Consider the following 17634-nt stretch of genomic DNA (forward strand, 5'->3'; position numbering starts at 1 on the left):
TTAAAATAAGTGAAAAACTTTATTTTTAATTTTCAGTGTTAATGATCTATTACATTCTGAAAACAATCCAGGGTCCTGAGTGATTACAATCTACCTTTGAAGGGCTCCTCTAGAGGGGACTGTCAGGGGATGGAGAAATGAAGAAGCCTCCAGTAAGCCTTTCTAGTCTAATAAAATTCACTACATTTTACTTTTGATATCAGTTGAATAACACATTTAAGAAGTTTACGAATTTTGTTTCCATCTGGAAGCCTCATATTTAAGAAAATTATAAGATATTTTAGGAAAGTGAAATCCAATTGAATGACTTGCAACAAAAAAGTAACTTGGACGCTGGCAGAAAAACCCTTTTTTCTCAGCCCTAATGCAGGAATCCTGAGGAGGAACATGCATTCTCAAAGCGTCTCCCTTCATGCATCAGGAATCCTGGCTCCCATCTGTAAGGGAGGAACGCTCCGTTGGACCCAGGCAGTCAGGGCACACTGCTGTACCAACAGAGTGTTCCTTCTAAGAGAGTCAGAATGTAATTACTCATTTAGAACTCAATCATCCAACTGCTTTAAAATCATTCCCCTGGGACCAAATACGGGGGGCAATGGCACGTCTCTTTTGATGACCTTAAGTAGTTATGACGGGAAGATATTTCTACTGTAACACTGGACCTGCTACCCCGGATGTGTAATTCTCATCTCTCAGAATTTTTCTGGCTATGTAGCTATTATCATGATTACCTTACCATCTGGTAAGAGAGCCACACCACAAAGGCATCCCCAGACTTGCAATGTTGCTCTTTGTTGCAAAGGTGGAGACATCTTTTTCAAGCTCTCAGCCAACAAAGACTTACTGATTAAAAAAATGAAATGATCATCTAGCTTTGCACTGGTACCAGAGGGAACATTTGTAAAATCAAGTATGTGAAGACCATAGTTGTGTAACGTGCCACTTTAAGGGACACATCTTTTTGAGAGAAACAAGGGAGGTGGGTTGCCATTTAGGTTCCAGAAGAAGTCTCAGAGCGTTCCTGACCACAGGTATTCAGGCGCGTCATTGTAACTTCTGTTCTGTGCTTGGCTGTCTTTGTAGTGCTTCTGTTGCCGGTAGCTCCGCAGGGCCAGCACTACGCTGGCACCGTACGTAACCACCAGAAGACAAGCAAAGGTGGCTGCGGCTCCATCAGTGCCTGCCAGCTGGCAGTTCATCCAGGTGAGACCCTTGCGGGCATAGAGCCGCGCTCTGGCTCTGCAAGTGTCTGTGGCATTGATCCGCAAGGCTACGTGGAGGTAAGTGCCAATGCCTATGCTGTAGCTCACTGCCGCCAGGAGGCTGAAGGCGGCCTCCAGCAGGAGCCACTTCGCCGACAGTTTGGTTAGACTTTGGGCTCCCTGGAGTAAAACGCCCATAGTAAGGACACCCAGCCCCAGAGAAACAGCCACACCGCCATATATCAGGGGTGCCCGGAGGACTGTGTACTGCTGGTCCAGCTGCCGAACCTGCTCCAGCTCGGTGCCCTCAAACGGTGAGTAATAGTTGTTCCCAAAGCCGCCGCCACTGGTGAAGCTGGCACTGAATCCAGCAAGGACAAAGTAGGAGGCCACGATACACATGAGAACCATCCCATTCAGTATCACCTCCACTATCTGTACCACACCTAGGAGGAGAGAGATTCGGGATTTAACGCTGACGTCACTCACACCCAGGAAAACTGTAGGTCAGATCAGAGAAGTACCACTGGGGCCCTGATTTGAAGGACATGGTCGGATTTAACATTAACATCCGTGGTTTTTGTTTTTTTAATACTCATATGTTCGAAAAACAAAATGCCACTCTGGGAAAAAAATTTTGTCAGTTTCTTAAAAAACGAAAACATACTTACCATGTGACCCTACGACTGTACTCTGGGAGCACTCATCCTCAAGAAACAAAAACTTCAAAGTCCACACAAAACCGTGTACACGAAAGCTCACAGTAGCTTTGTCTGTAATAGCCTAGTGTCAGAAACCCAAATGTCCCTCGGTAGCGAGCGGTTAATCAGGTACATCCATACTGTGGAAAACTACTCAGCAATTAAAAGAGAAGGAGCCGTTGATACATGCAACAACTTGGGTGGATCTCAAGGGAATTATGAGAAAAAAGCCAGTCTCAAAGGCACACACTGTATGATTCCATTTATGTAACAGTCTCAAAATGACAAAATTAGGGAGACAGAGCACACAGTTCCATGGTTGTCCGGGGATGGGGACGAGTGGGGAGGGGTTGCATTGTGACTATAAGGGGGGGAAGCCCTGGGGATGCCTGATGATGGAACAGTTCTGTAGTTGATGGTAGTGGTGGCCACATGAATGTAACACATGACAAAACCACACAGACGGGAGTGCTTGTAAAACTGGTGAAGTCTAAATACGCTCAGGAGACTGTCAATGTCCCGGATACAGTATCACACTATGGTTATGCAAGATGCGGCCATTGTGGAAAACTGGGTTAAGGGTATTCAAGTTCTCTGTTACTGCTTTTGTAACATTTTGCGAATCTATAATTATTTCAAATCTTCAAGTTTTTTTTTTAAACTAAAAATGACATGAAAAGGTATAAACTGAGGGAAAAAAGTCACTCATGTCCCTGTCCACCCTGCTCTCTACCCCCAACCACTTTCATTATTTCCTGATGTAATTTTCCAGTGTTCTTTATGCAAATAAAAGCACACTCAAATCAGCATTTCATCACCCCTGCCCTGCTTTTTTCACCAGGAAGCATTCCGCACACATTGCTCTGAGTCTTGTTTTGTTCATTTAACTATTCCTGGAGATGTTTTCAGATCAGCTCCGACAGTGTCCACATACTTTGTTAAGTAGCTCCAAAGTCACTGTGTGGATGGCCCAGTCTATTCAACTGATGGACACATGGGCTGTTCACTTGGGGGTTTCTTTTGAGTTTAAGGAATTCACAAATGCCGCAAGGCAGGAGGAATCAACAGGCGAATGGAGACTGAATATCTTCTTGTCCAAGGTCAGCTTTCATTCATCATGGACAGAGGCCATAGCCTCTGCTTAGGTGTACTTGTGGGGGAATGTCTCCTGTCATTCTCCAGCGTTCAGAGATGAGAACTAAGAGGAAAGCACATGACCCCTCCAGTGGGAACACCAGGTTCACGTCCCCACACTTCACTGCTGGTGATCTTACCCCAGTCACTGACTCGAAGCCTCACACACTTCATCTGACGAATGAAGATAACTGCCTGTCTTATCCCACAGGGTGGGGTGAGACTTGATGAAAGCAAGTACATGAAAATACTTGGAAAATCATAAAATGTTACACAAGTGGATGGTATTGGAAGGGGCTTAGTGAGAGATTTAAGAAATTGGACAAGTGTGGTTTCCCAGAAATCAGGAAACCTCTCTAATACATTAGACAGTACCACAGCGTATAAAAACTGGGCAGCTAGAGATGCCTGGGTGGCTCAGTCAGTTAAACATCTGACTCTTTAAAGTTTATTCTGAGAGAGAGAGAGAGAGAGAGAGAGAGAGAGAATATGAATCCCAAGCAGGCTCCACACTGGCAGCACAGAGCCGGACATGGGGCTCAAACTTACAAACTGTGAGATCATGGTCTGAGCAGAAACCAAGAGTCAGACTCTTAACGACTGAGCCACTCAGGCACCCTATTATCCGATTCTTGATTTTGGCTCAGGTCATGATCTCAGGGTTCTTGAGATCAAGTCCTGCATCAGGCTCTGCACTGACAGTGCAATGCCTGCTCTGTCTCCCTCTCTCTCTCTCTCTCTGCCCCTCCCCTGCTTGCTCTCTCTCTCTGTCTCTCAAAACAAACAAAAACCTGGGTAGCTAAATACCAGTTTCTCTAACATACTGGCTTTGCTGATCCTAACTCCTGCAAGGCCCACACAAATTCCTAGGAGGTCCATGGGACACAGCAGCCAAAGGCTTTAACGGTTGAGGAGCTACATTCCTCTTATTTAAATTTGAAGATAACATCAGATCAGAACTGCCCACTCTCCACCCAAGCACCATAAACTACCGGCCACTGGCTCCCTCTAGCAGAGCAAGTGAATTGGCCCAAACATCATTCTAATTCAGGGGGAGTAGTTATCCTCTACATAGAACACCTCTCTCTGCCTTGGTTTTCCTTGTGTACGTGTGTTAACATCTCTCCCCCTGAAGGGAAGCAGGAACACCATCCTTCTACCAGATGGGGAAAGCTGTCCCTTCTGGGACAGATTCTGCCCAAACAGTGGAGTCATGATCCACACAGCATGTATCTGCTAGGATGACGTGAAATAAATCTAGATCTTGTCAACTACCCCTCTGGGCTACAACAGTTGAGAGGAATAATGGTCTGTTGCTGGGTCCAGTGATGTGGGATCTGTTGAAGGAATATAGCCACTGAATATTATCACAGTACCAGCCAGGCCTGGCCTGGCTTAGCTATTAATATCAAACAGGCTCACCTATTTCCAACCTTGCTGTTAGTGCAGAAAGATTCACAGCCATTAGAAGAGGAAAAAAATGCTGACTGCCAGAGCTGGGAGTTTATCTCTATGGTGGGATGGGTCAAGTCTCCAGAAAGAGCAGAAGGCTCTGTAGAAGGAAGTGGACACTGAAACAGACATGAGATTTTTGTTATAAATGGGGTCCTTCTGGGTGAGGCTGGTTTTGTGGCTGAACATGTAATATTCTGCTTAATTATACATCTATTTCTGGCCAACCGACACATGAAAAAATGCTCAGCATCACTCATCATCAGGGAAATACAAATCAAAACCACAATGAGATATTACCTCACACCTGTCAGAATGGCTAACATTTACAACTCAGGCAAACAGATGTTGGCAAGGATGCAGAGAAAGAGGATCTCTTTTGCATTGTTGGTGGGAATGCAAGCTGGTGCAGCCACTCTGGAAAACAGGATGGAGGTTCCTCAAAAAACTAAAAATAGAACTACCCTATGACCCAGCAATTGCACTACTAGGCATTTATCCACGGGATACAGGAGTGCTATTTCGAAGGGATACATGCACCCCAACGTTTATAGCAGCATTATATACAATAGCCAAAGTATGGGAAGAGCCCAAATGTCCATCGATGGATGGATGGATAACGAAGATGTGGTATATGTACACAATGGAGTATTACTCAGCAATCAAAAAGAAGGAAATCTTGCCATTTGCAACTACATGGATGGAACTAGAGGGTATTATGCTAAGTGAAATTAGAGAAATACAAATAAAGGATTTCACTCATATGAGGACTTTAAGATGCAGAACAGGTGAACATAAGGGAAGGGAAGCAAAAATAATACAAAAACAGGGAGAGGAACAAAACATAAGAGACTCTTAAATATGGAGAACAAAGAGAGGGTTACTGGGGGGGGGGGGTTGTGGGAGGGGGGATGGGCTAAAGGGTAAGGGGCATTAAGGAATCTACTCCTGAAATCGTTGCACTATATGCTTAGATGTAAATTAAAAATAATAAACAAAAATTAATATATATATATATATATATATATATATATATATATATATATATATAGTAAATGTGAAAAAACTGGAGAGCAAATCAAATTTTTTTATTTATCTAAAATAAAACAAACATGTGCAGTCAAGCCAGGCATAAAATGAAAAATAAAATCTCCTTCTCTCCAGAAGCAAATATTCCTAAAGCCTTCTTATGTACATTCTTGAAGAAATTTTCTTTTTTTTAAAAATGTTTATTTATTTTATTTTTCAGAGAGAGCACACACGAGTGGGGAAGAGGCAGACAGAGAGAAGGAGACAGAGAATCCGAAGCAGGCTTCACTACTGTCGGCACAGAGCCCAGCGCTGGGCTTGAACCCACAAATCATGAGATCATGACCTGAGCCAAAGTTGGATACTTAACCGGGTGAGCCACCCAGGTGCCCCTCTTCAAGAAATTTTCTAATCATATACAAGCATATATTTCACTTTCTAAACCCAAATGGAAGTCACTTTTTAATTTGTTTGTTTGTTTTTGAGACAGAGAGCGTGTGCACATGGGCCAGGGAAGGGCAGAGGGAGAGGGAGAGAGAGAATCTCAAGCAGACATCACCTCCAAGTTAAAATTTTTCTTTGGATTTTTATTTGGCTCATGTAATGCAAAGAACATATTCATTTGTACCAAGAATATATTGTAATGTTCCAGAAGCCATAATTTAACATGTAATAGGACCCATTAAATTGTCTGGCCAAAAGTGGCATTCTACTGTTGGGAAAGATTTTACATTCTTTTATTCTGGATGGCTCCTGCCTCCCAGATGTTGGGTTGAATTCTTCATACAATGGCACATTTACAAGAGGTACAAAACACTTATTGAGCTTTCAAGGCCACTCTAAGCAGCTTGTTGGAGTAGCTTCTTTGCATCTCATTGAATTAATCGTATTCCTCTTTGTTCAGCCCACGACTACCTCCAACTTAAATTTTACAGGCAGTGTCACCCCAGCATCCATCCCTACACCCTGCACCCAGAGCATTAAGGACGTGTAGGATCGGAGATCTCAGTGTGGAAGAACTTCGGGGCTCATCTGCTTAAAACAGTTGTGTTTAGAAAAGTTCAGGCTGAAATGCTTGTCTCCTGGTAGATGGCTTTTCAGGGACTTTAAAGATAAGGTTCTTCAGATTCACTTGGTCACCTCTCTCTAGTTAATCAAAAGTGCCTTGTCCTACAGCACATGCCTCTTCCTTGTGGGTCTCGACCTCCAGTTTTGTTCTGTTTCAATAATTGTGGGTCATCGCTCACCAAGAAAGGACTCTAGAACCCGAGTGTGGTACATCAGAGAACACTGCTCTGTGTAACCCAGAGCTTCATGCAGGATACCAAAGTCGGCCCATCAGTCTTCAAGGGCTGGCAAGTCCCACAGTGAAGTATTCCAGTATTCCAGTCGTTCAGAGTAACTACCATCACTTATATTGGGCAGGACGGTTTTTTACAAAGCCTAAAACTCCAACATCTCTGCAGGCTTCTCTTTCAGCTTCCTGACCTTTCGGTAACCCCTGATGGCCAGCACAGCCCCTAGAGCAAAGACCCCAATGGCTAGCGTAGCAAAGATTCCAACTCCTATGTCTCCCCCATGGAAGCTGCAGCCGAAGCCGCTGTAGCCTTTGCTTTGGTACAGCACCTCCCTCTCTTTGCACACTGGAGAGGCGTAGGCAGCAGAGAGGTGGTGGAAATAGAAGTACAGAGCTGGGATGTAGGCCCCGGCAATGAGTACGTCCAGCAAGCCTTCGATCACCAGCCACAGGGGGCAGTGCCATGGGACCCGCAGGACACCCAGAACAACCAGGAGACAGCAGAAGGCCATGAGGGCTCCACCACAGGCCATGGCCACAGTGACGGTGGGCAGCTTCAGCTGGTAGAACTGGACATCCAGCTGCTGCGCTTTCTCCCCATCAGCACCATCGAAACCACTGTAAGCCCCTCCAAACTGGTAGTAGTAAATGCCCCCCAGGCTGGTGATGCCTGTGTAGCCCCCTGTGGAACTGTAAGACACAGAACTGCAGGCCAGGATCAACAAGTTCAGGAGAACCTCCAGCATCTGACAGCAGGCTGCAAAAGAAGGGTGTGTTACCATTTTCACAGGTGCTGTTTCAGGCTTGGAGACTTCCACCTTGCTGCTCATCTTCCCTGCAGTAGCCAGCACCACAGCAGTCTCTTTATTCCGCACACACACACCCCCTACCACCACCATGGGGAGGCCCCGATCAGCCAAAGCCGCCTGATGAACATTAGGTGCTAGCGTGCAACTGTGGGCTCCGGAAATGATGCTGGAAGTACTCTAGGCTAGAAAGAATAACTCTCAAAACAGCTTGCCCCTCATGGGGTGCAGGAAGAGGGTGAGAGAAATCAGACCAGTTACCAACCAGAAAGAAAGGCATCCTTGATAGAAGGCAAGAACATTCTCAGCCCCAGCCCATCCATGCCAAGAAGACTAAAAAATAGTTATCTTCTCTTTAGATACGTTTTGTGGCTTTCTTCAGTTTGAAAGAGGAAACCTCTCCAAGTTTGAAGGAAATAACGCAGAGCTTAAAAAAATACAATGAAGTCAGAAAATAGTATAGAAGTTATACATCAAAATGTCAACTGTGGTTCACATATATTAGAAACAGGAAAGATTAGGTCAATTAAACCCACAAGGCTTCCTGAATTAAAGAAATGTAATGGGTTTCATTGTTCTTAGATTTCAACTCAGTAAGTATGTTCTAAAGTTTAACTTTGTTTTCTTTAGTTTCCCTAAAAAGCAAATTTGGGCTGTGGTCTTTTTCTCAGGGCTAGATTCTCTCAGGGCCCTTGGTTTCTTTGTCTTGAACAAGGAAAGAGCTCCAGCTTTTCCGCCAAAGTTGGCTGCTTTCCTTAAGACCCACTTCATTGAGATATAACTGACATGGAAGAAAATGACCCACATTGAATGTACAGCTTGTTGAGTTTTTTTTTTTAATTTTTTTTTTTTAACGTTTATTTATTTTTGAGACAGAGAGAGACAGAGCATGAAGGGGGGAGGGGCAGAGAGAGAAGGAGACACAGAATCGGAAGCAGGCTCCAGGCTCTGAGCCATCAGCCCAGAGCCTGACGCGGGGCTCGAACTCACGGACCGCGAGATGGTGACCTGAGCTGAAGTCGGACACTTAACCGACTGCGCCACCCAGGCGCCCCAAGCTTGTTGAGTTTTGACAAACACACATGCCATGCAATCTGAGTCAAGATTCAGAATGTTTTCATCTTCCCAGAAAGTTCCTGAGAGACTGTGGTCAGTCTTTCACCCTCCTCCTCAGACAACCAGTGATCTGCTCTCTGCCATTAGGAATGAGTAGGTTGAGCTTTCTAGAATTTTTTTTAAGTTTATTTATTTTGAGATAAAGAGAGGGAACGAGCGGGGAAGGGACAGAGAGAGGGAGAGAGAGAATCCCAAGTAGGCTGTTCGCTGGCAGTGCAGAGCACAACGTGGGGCTCAATCCCACAAACCATGAGATCATGACCTGAGCCAAAATCAAGAGTTGGACGCTCAACCAACTGAGTCACTCAGGCATCCCTTTAGAATTTCATATAAATGGAATCATATCGTTGTGTGTGTGTGGCTTCTTTTTCTCAGGATTCTATAAGGCTGGGCGCTTCTGAGCTTGAAATTATATATCCTGAATGGTTGCAAGAGGTCAGCTGACTCGGGGTAGACTCCCAGCAGCTCCCAGGGGTTTAGAGAACCAGATTTTGTGCCTAGGTCCAGCTGGTGATGCCTGTGTGCTGTATGAAGCTGTGTTACATCTACATGTTCTGTAACTGGAATGATTCACTCTCATGTATTATCTTAACACTCTTCAATTTCCCCCCCAAATGCAGATAGCATTATTTTCTTTAATTATAAAAGTAATACATACTTACTGTAAAAAATATATATATATAGACAGAAACATATAATGTAAAGGTATCTAAATCCCAACCAATTAAAAAAATAACCACTGTGACCATTACTTTTTCTTCTGGACTTTTCTGTCATATATGCATAATTTTTCTATTGTTTATTTGCTTTTAGGTGAAAAATGGGGACCTACTCTACTATTATTTAACCTATTTTTTTCAGTTAAGAATATAGTGTGAACATTTTTTTCCATCTCAGCAAATATAAATCAATATACTTCATATTTTTAAAGGATGTATAGAATACCACAAGTTTAAATAATTCCAATGTAAAGAACATTTAGGGTTTTCCCAATGTCTTTGATGTATGGGAACAAATATGTATATTTCTTAATACGGTGTGGGGAGAGCAGAGACCCTACAAGCCCCTTATTCCTATTTTATAGGTTTTATTTTTATTTTTATTTTTATTTTGAGAAAGAGAAAGAGAACAAGCACAGGCTGGGAAGAGGGGCAGAGGGAGAGAATTTTTTTTTTTATTTTAATTTATTTTGGGGCACGTGGGTAGCTCAGTTGGTTAGGTGTCCGACTTTGGGTCAGGTCATGATATTGTGGTCCATGGGTTCAAGCCCTACGTCGGGCTCTGTGCTGACAGCTCAGAGCCTGGAGCCTGCTTCAGATTCTGTGTCTCCCTCTCTCTGACCCTCCCCTGCTCACATTCTCTTTCTGACTCTCTCAAAAATGATTAAATATTTTAAAAATTATTTATTTTGAAAGAGAGAGAGAGAGCATGAGCAGGGGAGGGGCAGAGAGAGAGGGAAGAGAGAATCCCAAGCAGGCTCTGAACTATCAGCACAAAGCCTGATGTGGGGCCTGAACCCATGACCCCTGAGATCATGATCTGAGTGGAAAGGAAGTCAGGTGTTTAACCGGCTGAGCCACCCAGGTGCCCCAGAGAGACAGAATCTTAAGCAGGCTCCATGCTTAGTGCAGGGCCTGAGAAGGGGCTTGATCCCACGACCTGAAAATCATGACCTGAACCAAAATCAAGAGTCAGACACTCAACCAACTGAGCCACCCAGGCACCCTTCCTTATTCTTATTTTAAATTTTATAGAACCAGAAAAGAATAAGCAGGGCTGAGGGAGATGCGCAATTAACCTGAATGCAAATGTCATGATTTGAGCACTACTGGTCGAAGGGGAGAGAGAAAGACCAAAGGCAAAACGAAACTGCTCCAAATAAATCAGGGAGCCAAGAAGGAGAGCAGGAAATGCACCCAGGGAACTTGCAACTCCTCACCTGTCCCTCCAGACAATAAATGAGTACAACCTGTACATGCACATGCACTGGTGATCTGAGATACAAACGGGGACATTTGTACCTGCTTTTTGTCTCATCTTTAGTCTCAGCCCCTGAAGATTTTAGTATCTGAGGGGACTTGCTCATAAGTGAATGTGGGACCCCGCTCTTTGTGTCAGTGTCCTGACTGTTCCACTGAACTCTTCCAAAGCATGGCTCAAAGCCCCAACTCCTAGGTCTCCCTAGGAAGTCAGAGAGGGACACAGCTTCCTCCCTTCTCCACCAGTTTGCTGGAAGAGGACATGATTTCACCAAAGAGGAAGTCACAAAAGATCTACTCTAAGACAGGGCTGAAAATCTTCAGGTGGCCTTTATCCAGGCATGCATTTCCTGCTGGAGACAAGTTCCTACGTTTAATGGCTGTTTCAACACAACACCAAGTATTGTGTACTGATGTGGGTTTCTGAACATCCAGAATCCTTAAAAAGCCTTCAATGGTTAGCTTGGGACTAGTGAACTATCCTTTCACTATCTTGACTCAGAAATGACCTCTAGGCCCAAAGCCAAATAGCCAGGAGCAGACAAAGCTAAATCAAGGTGCATTTGGGTCAGGAGCTTCAAGTCCTGCCCTCTCCTCTTGGTAAAATAATCACAGAGGAAAACATACTTCTACTGAGAAACCTGTTAACCAGCCTCTGGCTTATTCCTCTTATTTTTATCAGCAAGAAAAAAAGAAAGGTCAAGTGAGTAAACCACTTTAGGTCTTGGAGTTACTCCAAGTTTGCATTCCAGCTCTTCCACTTAACACCTGAGCTTAGATACCTCTCTGAGCCTCCGGAGTTACTAAGTGAATTAGAAGCAATGAGGTTGTGCCAGTATATGTGAACTAGAGTGCAGATTCTTGTATCTGGATTGCCTAGAGCTTTTTCACGAAAGTTCCATAGAATCTCACAATCATGTGCATCATTGGAATGATCCTACAGTACATTTTCAGGGACAAGTTCCTTGATTTCTCACCCTTAGGCTGAGAAGTTTTCCCCCTTAGTCATATGCAGCTTAGAAAAACTTCTCACCAAATCATGTGATTTGGGCTCACCCTGGCAAACCAGATTTTCTTCATAGCTGGCAAGGCCAAACACTCAGGTTTGGATGGGAACTCTGGGAACCACATTTGGAGCTGATGCATGATATCATTTAAGTGTTTTTGCTAACTGTGTGTTCTAGTAACTGTGTTTTTTTTTTTCTTTTTGTTTGTTCTCAATGAAACAGTACAACAGGGGCATCTGGGTGGCTAGAAAAGTCAGTTAAGCGTCCTACTTTAGCTCAGGTCATGATCCCGTGGTTTGTGGGTTTGAGCCCTGCATTGCGCTCGGTGCTGACAGCTCAGAGCCTGGAGCCTGCTTCGTACTCTATGTCTCCCTCTCTCTCTCTCTCTCTGCCCCACCCTCACTCATGCTTTCTCTCTCAAAAATAAGTAAACTTAAAAAAAAAAAAAAAGAACCAGTACAATAGAAATTACCCATGTACTTGGTATATAATAAGGTAAGTATGGTTTCACAACATCTGTGTGTGTGTGAACTTGGTCTTAATGTACAATAAATTTCTTACTATGGATCTCAGTCAACAAGTATTAACTGTAACATGAAATGCTACTAGGCTGCCCCCTCCAGGTGGCTCTAACTCAGCCCTCCCACAGCTGACAGCTCATAGCTGGTTCTGCCTGCCATTCTTCCACCTCTGAGGCCTGAAACCTGCCAGCATTGCTGCTTGCCTCGCCAGACCCCAGGGCACATCTGAAGAGAAGCACCGGAAATCTAGCTGTACCTTTCAGACGTTCCTACTCTTTTGGGGAGGCGGGGGGAAGGCGGGGTGGGGGGAATGAGAACCTCATTGCAATTATGGAAATGAAAATGCTAGGGACCCAAAAGGGAAATCTACTTGAATTTTTGCTTCGCCAGCTCAGATCCCTTTGAGAACCATCAGCAAACAGTAAATGGTCAAAATGGCTCACCTCTCCCAGTGCACAAGTATTTGCATTTATGGCATTCCAGGAGTCCTTCAGCCTCTGACTGGTAATATTCCACTCCCTCTTGTCCAGACCTGGGGTTCGAGGGCAGGTATCTCCCTGAAGTAGGTTCACTATAACCAAAAACATATATGGTCATTAGGGGCTTCAAATTCAAGAGCTTGTTCAGTATTAGAACACTGAACATCTCGAACTGGGCCCAGACATTAAAGAGATGGGCAGAACAGAAACAACATTTGCCGTAGTACTTCATATTCCAGAGATTTCCCTGGTTTAGTGGCCCCACAGAGTATCCAAATACTTAGCCCAACATTGTTAAGCTACCACATCACATATCTCTACAATTCTGAACACTGATTTGATGCTAGTCTGTCCACCTGCAGCTAACTAGGTAGCCAGGAGCCACCTTTGTGAGCCTAGGTTTTCAGTCATCACAGACCCGGCTTTCTTTAAAACTAGTTTGCATTCAAGGAGCCTGGGTGGCTCAGTTGGTTAAGGATCTGACTTCAGGGGCACCTGGGTGGCTCAGTCGGTTGGGCGACTGACTTCACCTCGGGTCGTGATCTCACGGTTTGTGGGTTCGAGCCCCACATCGGGTTCTGTGCTGACAGCTCAGAGCCTGGAGCCTGCTTCCAGTTCTGTGTCTCCCTCTCTCTGCACCTCCCCTGCTAGTGCTCTTTCTGTCTCTGACTCTCAAAATGCAAATAAATGTTAATTTAAAAAAAATTTTTTTTTAAAAAGTATCTGACTTCAGCTCAGGTTATGATCTGATGGCTTGTGAGTTCAAGCCCTGCATCTGGATCTGTGCTGACAGCTCGGAGCCTGGAGCCTGCTTTGGATTCTGTATCTCCCTCTCTCTGTCCCTCACACTCTGTCTCTCTTTCTCTCTCTCTCTCAAAAATAAATAAACATTAAAAAAAACAAAAACAAATTAGTTTGCACTCACAAGACTCTGATGCCCAGGCTGGCATTCTCTTCATTCTCTTGTTACTTTAGAAAGATCTTAGTCTGCAATAACTCTCTAGGCCTATGGGTAGTACAGACAACTTTGGAAGTCATCTCTCTCTCTCTTCCTCTGCTAGTTCTGGCACTTTTTTTCTTTCCCCCTTTAGCCAGCATATCCTGAGCTTTGTCCGAGAAGCAATGGTGGGGTCTGCATTCCACCTACTCGGCTCCAGGGATCCTTCTAATGTTCTCATCATGGATCTCTTGGGTTTGAAATCCTTAAACTCTTATGGCCTTGGATAAAGTCCAAACTTTTAGCACAACACAGGAGAGCCCTTGCTCTTCTCTCTTCACTCACAACCTCATACTCACAGACCCATCCATAATAAACTTCCTTTCTCCACCCCCAACCCCCCACTCCCACCCCCCAAAAAGATGACAGCATTCCCATGCTCTAGGTCACTATGGAAGCTATTTCTCTGCTTGGAACCCCTTTCATCTTCCTCTCCCAGTCTTCCCATTCTTGCCCCTTTTCCAGAACTCAGCTTTGTGGGCATTGTGCTCCAAGAAATCTTCCAGATCTTAGGCAGGGGATCTGTTCTCTTCAAATTGGCTTCCCCTGAAGTGGCACATTTCACACTGTGCTGCAACCAGCCCGTTTACTTGTCTGTCTCCTACCAGACTGTGGACACTGCCAGGATATCTCACCCATTAAGTAATGGAGCTCTGGCTCCTACATCCTGCTGATTAAATAAAAGCTTATTGTGTAGAGGAAACGTGGAAATAGATTGTCCTTTGGTTTCAAACCACCAACTGTCTGTGAGCCAAAAACACAAAAGTATTCCCTTCACTCGTTTGGGGCTGGGGTGGTGGACTGGGACACTGACTTAGAAGGAAATCCAAAATGTAGCTCTGAAGAGCTACCAAAGCAATTTGGCTTTGGTCAGGGATGAACAATAACTAGTGCCTGTGACTATATCTGGGCACACCCTTTTTCATAGTTTGGCTAGTTGGTTTTAGATAATGTAACATAAGCTCAAGATAACAGCTTTCCCCGCTGTGTGGACACAACAGGGAGGGAGGCCAAGCTTAAGCCTCCAAATCCTATAGCAGAGAGGAACCTGACTCCTCCGTAGAGAAGAGGGCAGGGGTCAACCAGAAAGCAGCCATCACTCTAGTACTTTTCTCCTTGTTGGCCTGGCACATAATCTAATGTGGGCATTCAGTAATATTTGTGGAGTTGGATGGAATGTTTGAGGGAAAAAAGACCAACGCCCTAGAAGGAGGTGTGGGGTCTAGGACTGCCTCCTCTCCTGCCTTCCATCCTTACCCTCTCTCAGCGTACTAAGTCCTGCAGAACAGCAAGAGGCTTTCACCTCACAAGGCCCATAAGGGAATTCTCTGTGCTCTACCGGGCAAGGATGGCACACTGTGTTCATTCAGCGGGGTGGGATCTGAAACAATCATGGGATTTGAATGAGGCTGCCCGGAAAGACTTCAGTGACAAAGGTAGGGAAATCTCTGCCCTTCGGTGGGAGTTTTAGGTGCATTTAGTTCTTTGGCTAAACCGGTAGCCTCTCCCAGCTGTCTGTTTTGAAACGCATATACCCCTAGAAGAAGTTGCAGATTCAACTATTAACCCTTCACTGGGCGGCTTTTAATTAGCCCTTGGCACTGGGACTTGGAGGTGGGCTGGTTTGGGAACACTGGACAAAGGTCTCAGGGTCTGAAGCCCCAAGGGGCAGTCGTGTGGGAGGAGCCTCAAGTTAACACCACCTACTTAATCTCCTTCCCACCGCTTCCCTTTCCTGTCCTGAAGTCCTCTCTTCCACCTTACCTGGTCCCTGGCCCTGCCACTGCTAACAGGAGTGGTTTCTACTTTGTTAATCAGGTTCGGATCAAGAAGTGGGGGCACCGTAAGGTTTTCTTTCCCTCCCAGGTCACCTCCAAGAGTGCAAAAGGGAGGAATGGCACTGTCTTTCTTTAAGCCGGCCTCTTAGGCCACGAAGCCGGGGGCGTGGGAGCAGCGCAGACAGGCCGCAGACCCAGGCTTCCTGGGTGCCCAGGTCTCAGGGCGCCCCTTAACCCCACCTCACCTTGTCGGGTCACGGTGCCCGAAGCGCTCCTTCCTCGGGAGCGACGGCTCCGTGGTTTCCCAAGGCGCGGGCCAGCGGGGCGAGGCTGAGTCCCAGGTCGGCTTGCGGGGTCCGTCCCGTGTCCGGCTCTGGCGGGACTTTTCCCAAACTCTTTGTTCACCCGCGCGAAGGTCTTCGACCCTGTGTCTGTCGTGGCGGGGGTCCCGGTCCCTCCCCCTGTCCCGGTCCCCGTCCCTGCGCTCGCCCCCGTTTCTCTCCCTGCGCCGGTTCCCGTGTCTGTCCCGCTGTCGCTCGGGGTGGAGGTCTCGGTCCGGACGGGAGTGCCGGTCTGGGTCCCGCTCTCTCGGTCGGGCACGGGGCTCGCGAGCCCCCGACGTATCTTCCATGGCCCAGTTCCGCGTCCCCACCCCGGAGCGACCCGAGGGCAACAATCCACAAGTTTCCCGGGCAGGTGGCCAAGCCCGGGGGCGGGGCGGGACGCTCACCTGCGCGCACGCGCACTAGCGGCACGGCGGGCTCGGGGAGCGCTTACCTAAGCGCGCTGCCGGCAGGGGGCGCGGCTGGGCGCTCGAGAAGCGAGAAGCGCGTGCTGGGCTAGGGCTTGGGGGTGTGGCTCGCTGCTCTGCGCGCAGCGGAGCTGACGACCTCCCGCCCACCACACCTCGTCTTCTTTGGCGTATCCTCTCAGTGACCCCGAAAGGTGGGTGGTAAAGAGAAGTGAGTTCTCGACTTTCTTAGCCCCGTGGGTGTGCGTTCCCGGAGCGTGCGCATCCGTTCGCTCACCCATTTTTATGGCCCTCCAGCCACCCAGTCACCCAGCCACCCAGCCGGCTTCCCCTCCACTGGCCCTCTCTGTCTTCCTCCCTCTTCTGCTGTCCTTACAACTGTGTTGTTCAGGGGTGCTTGTGGCCAGTTCGTCTACTGCCATAGCCCTGGGCTTATGAACGTTTTTTAAAATGACTAACCTACGCGGAATAGGCAGCTTTTTCTTTTGTCAAGTGAGGATATTTAAAAACATAAAATTGCCGTCTGTTAATGAATCCTTTAGACAAATATATGTGAGCACCTACTCTAGCAGGCCCTGAAGATACAGTGGCAAACTCTCATTGTAGGCGCTTCCCTTCTGGCGTGTGTGGGAAAAGAGAGAAAGGGCCCTAGAGGAAGAAAGAAGACAATGTCTAAAATTTAACAAGGAGGAGGGCAGGTTTCTTTCTGCAGGTCTGAGAAGGGACCTTTGAGTTCAGTCCTGGATGAGAGGAGGCAGCTTTGGGGATAGCTGACAGAACGTTCCAGAAAGAGAAGCTGAGTAATGCAGAGAGCTGGAGAAGAAGGTTTCTGCGAGAGGAGTGAGAGGGGATGGGATGACGCTGAGAGGTGGAGCAGGTGATGTAGGGTCTTTAGGGTGAAGAGTCTGCATTTTCGTTCTGAAAGTAATGGGAAAATACTGAATAGTTTTGAGCAAGAGAACGACTTGTTCTGATTTATGGTTTTACAATACTACTCTGGTTTTTGTGTGGAGGGTGGATGACAGGAGGTCAAGGGTAGAGGCATCAGATGAATTAGGAAGCCAGCAAAGCAGAGGCGCCTGGGTGGCTCAGTCACTTAAGCATCCGACTCTTGGTTTTGGCTCAGGTCATGGTCTCTCAGGTTTGTGAGTTGGAGCCCCACGTCGTGCTCCACGCTGACAGCACGGACCCTGCTTGGGATTCTTTCTCTCTCCCTCTCTCTCTCTGCCCCTCCCCTGCTCGCTCTCTCTCTCTCTCTCTCTCTCTCGCAATAAAAAAATAAACTTTAAAGAAAGAAGAAGAAAAAGAAGCTACCAAAGCAATCTGATGGGTGATAGTGACTCAGTTGCTGGTGAGAAATATTCAGATCCAGGTTGTGGTTTGGA

At 46.3% G+C, this 17634-nt stretch overlaps 1 protein-coding gene and 1 long non-coding RNA gene across 4 annotated transcripts in view; one reads left to right on the forward strand and one right to left on the reverse strand.

The window, feature by feature from the left end:
- On the reverse strand, window positions 1–16185 carry MARVELD3 (MARVEL domain containing 3). 2 transcript variants are annotated; one of them, XM_019455362.2, is made up of 3 exons: window positions 15744–16185; window positions 12688–12815; window positions 1–1648 (listed from the first exon to the last, which is right to left on the reverse strand). In XM_019455362.2, exons 1-3 carry the CDS (start codon window positions 16127–16129, stop codon window positions 1011–1013), a joined length of 1152 nt encoding a protein of 383 aa, XP_019310907.2. In that variant the 5' UTR covers window positions 16130–16185; the 3' UTR covers window positions 1–1010. The 2 variants fall into 2 exon arrangements, with proteins under 2 accessions (XP_019310907.2, XP_019310908.2); XM_019455363.2 differs by lacking the exon at window positions 1–1648 and adding an exon at window positions 6085–7572 and having other exon boundaries at window positions 15744–16184.
- LOC109270668 (uncharacterized) overlaps window positions 15449–17634 on the forward strand; it is an 18969-nt gene continuing 16783 nt past the window's right edge. Inside the window, exon 1 of one of the 2 annotated variants that reach the window (XR_002081628.2) lies at window positions 15449–15538. This is a non-coding gene — a long non-coding RNA (uncharacterized LOC109270668). Of the gene's footprint in view, window positions 15539–16314; window positions 16444–17634 lie in introns of those variants that run through there. The other variant, XR_002081629.2, reaches the window with a different exon arrangement.

The sequence above is a fragment of the Panthera pardus genome, unplaced genomic scaffold, assembly GCF_024362965.1.
Source record: "Panthera pardus isolate Hobbes unplaced genomic scaffold, ASM2436296v1 HiC_scaffold_19, whole genome shotgun sequence".
Lineage (NCBI taxonomy): Eukaryota > Metazoa > Chordata > Mammalia > Carnivora > Felidae > Panthera > Panthera pardus.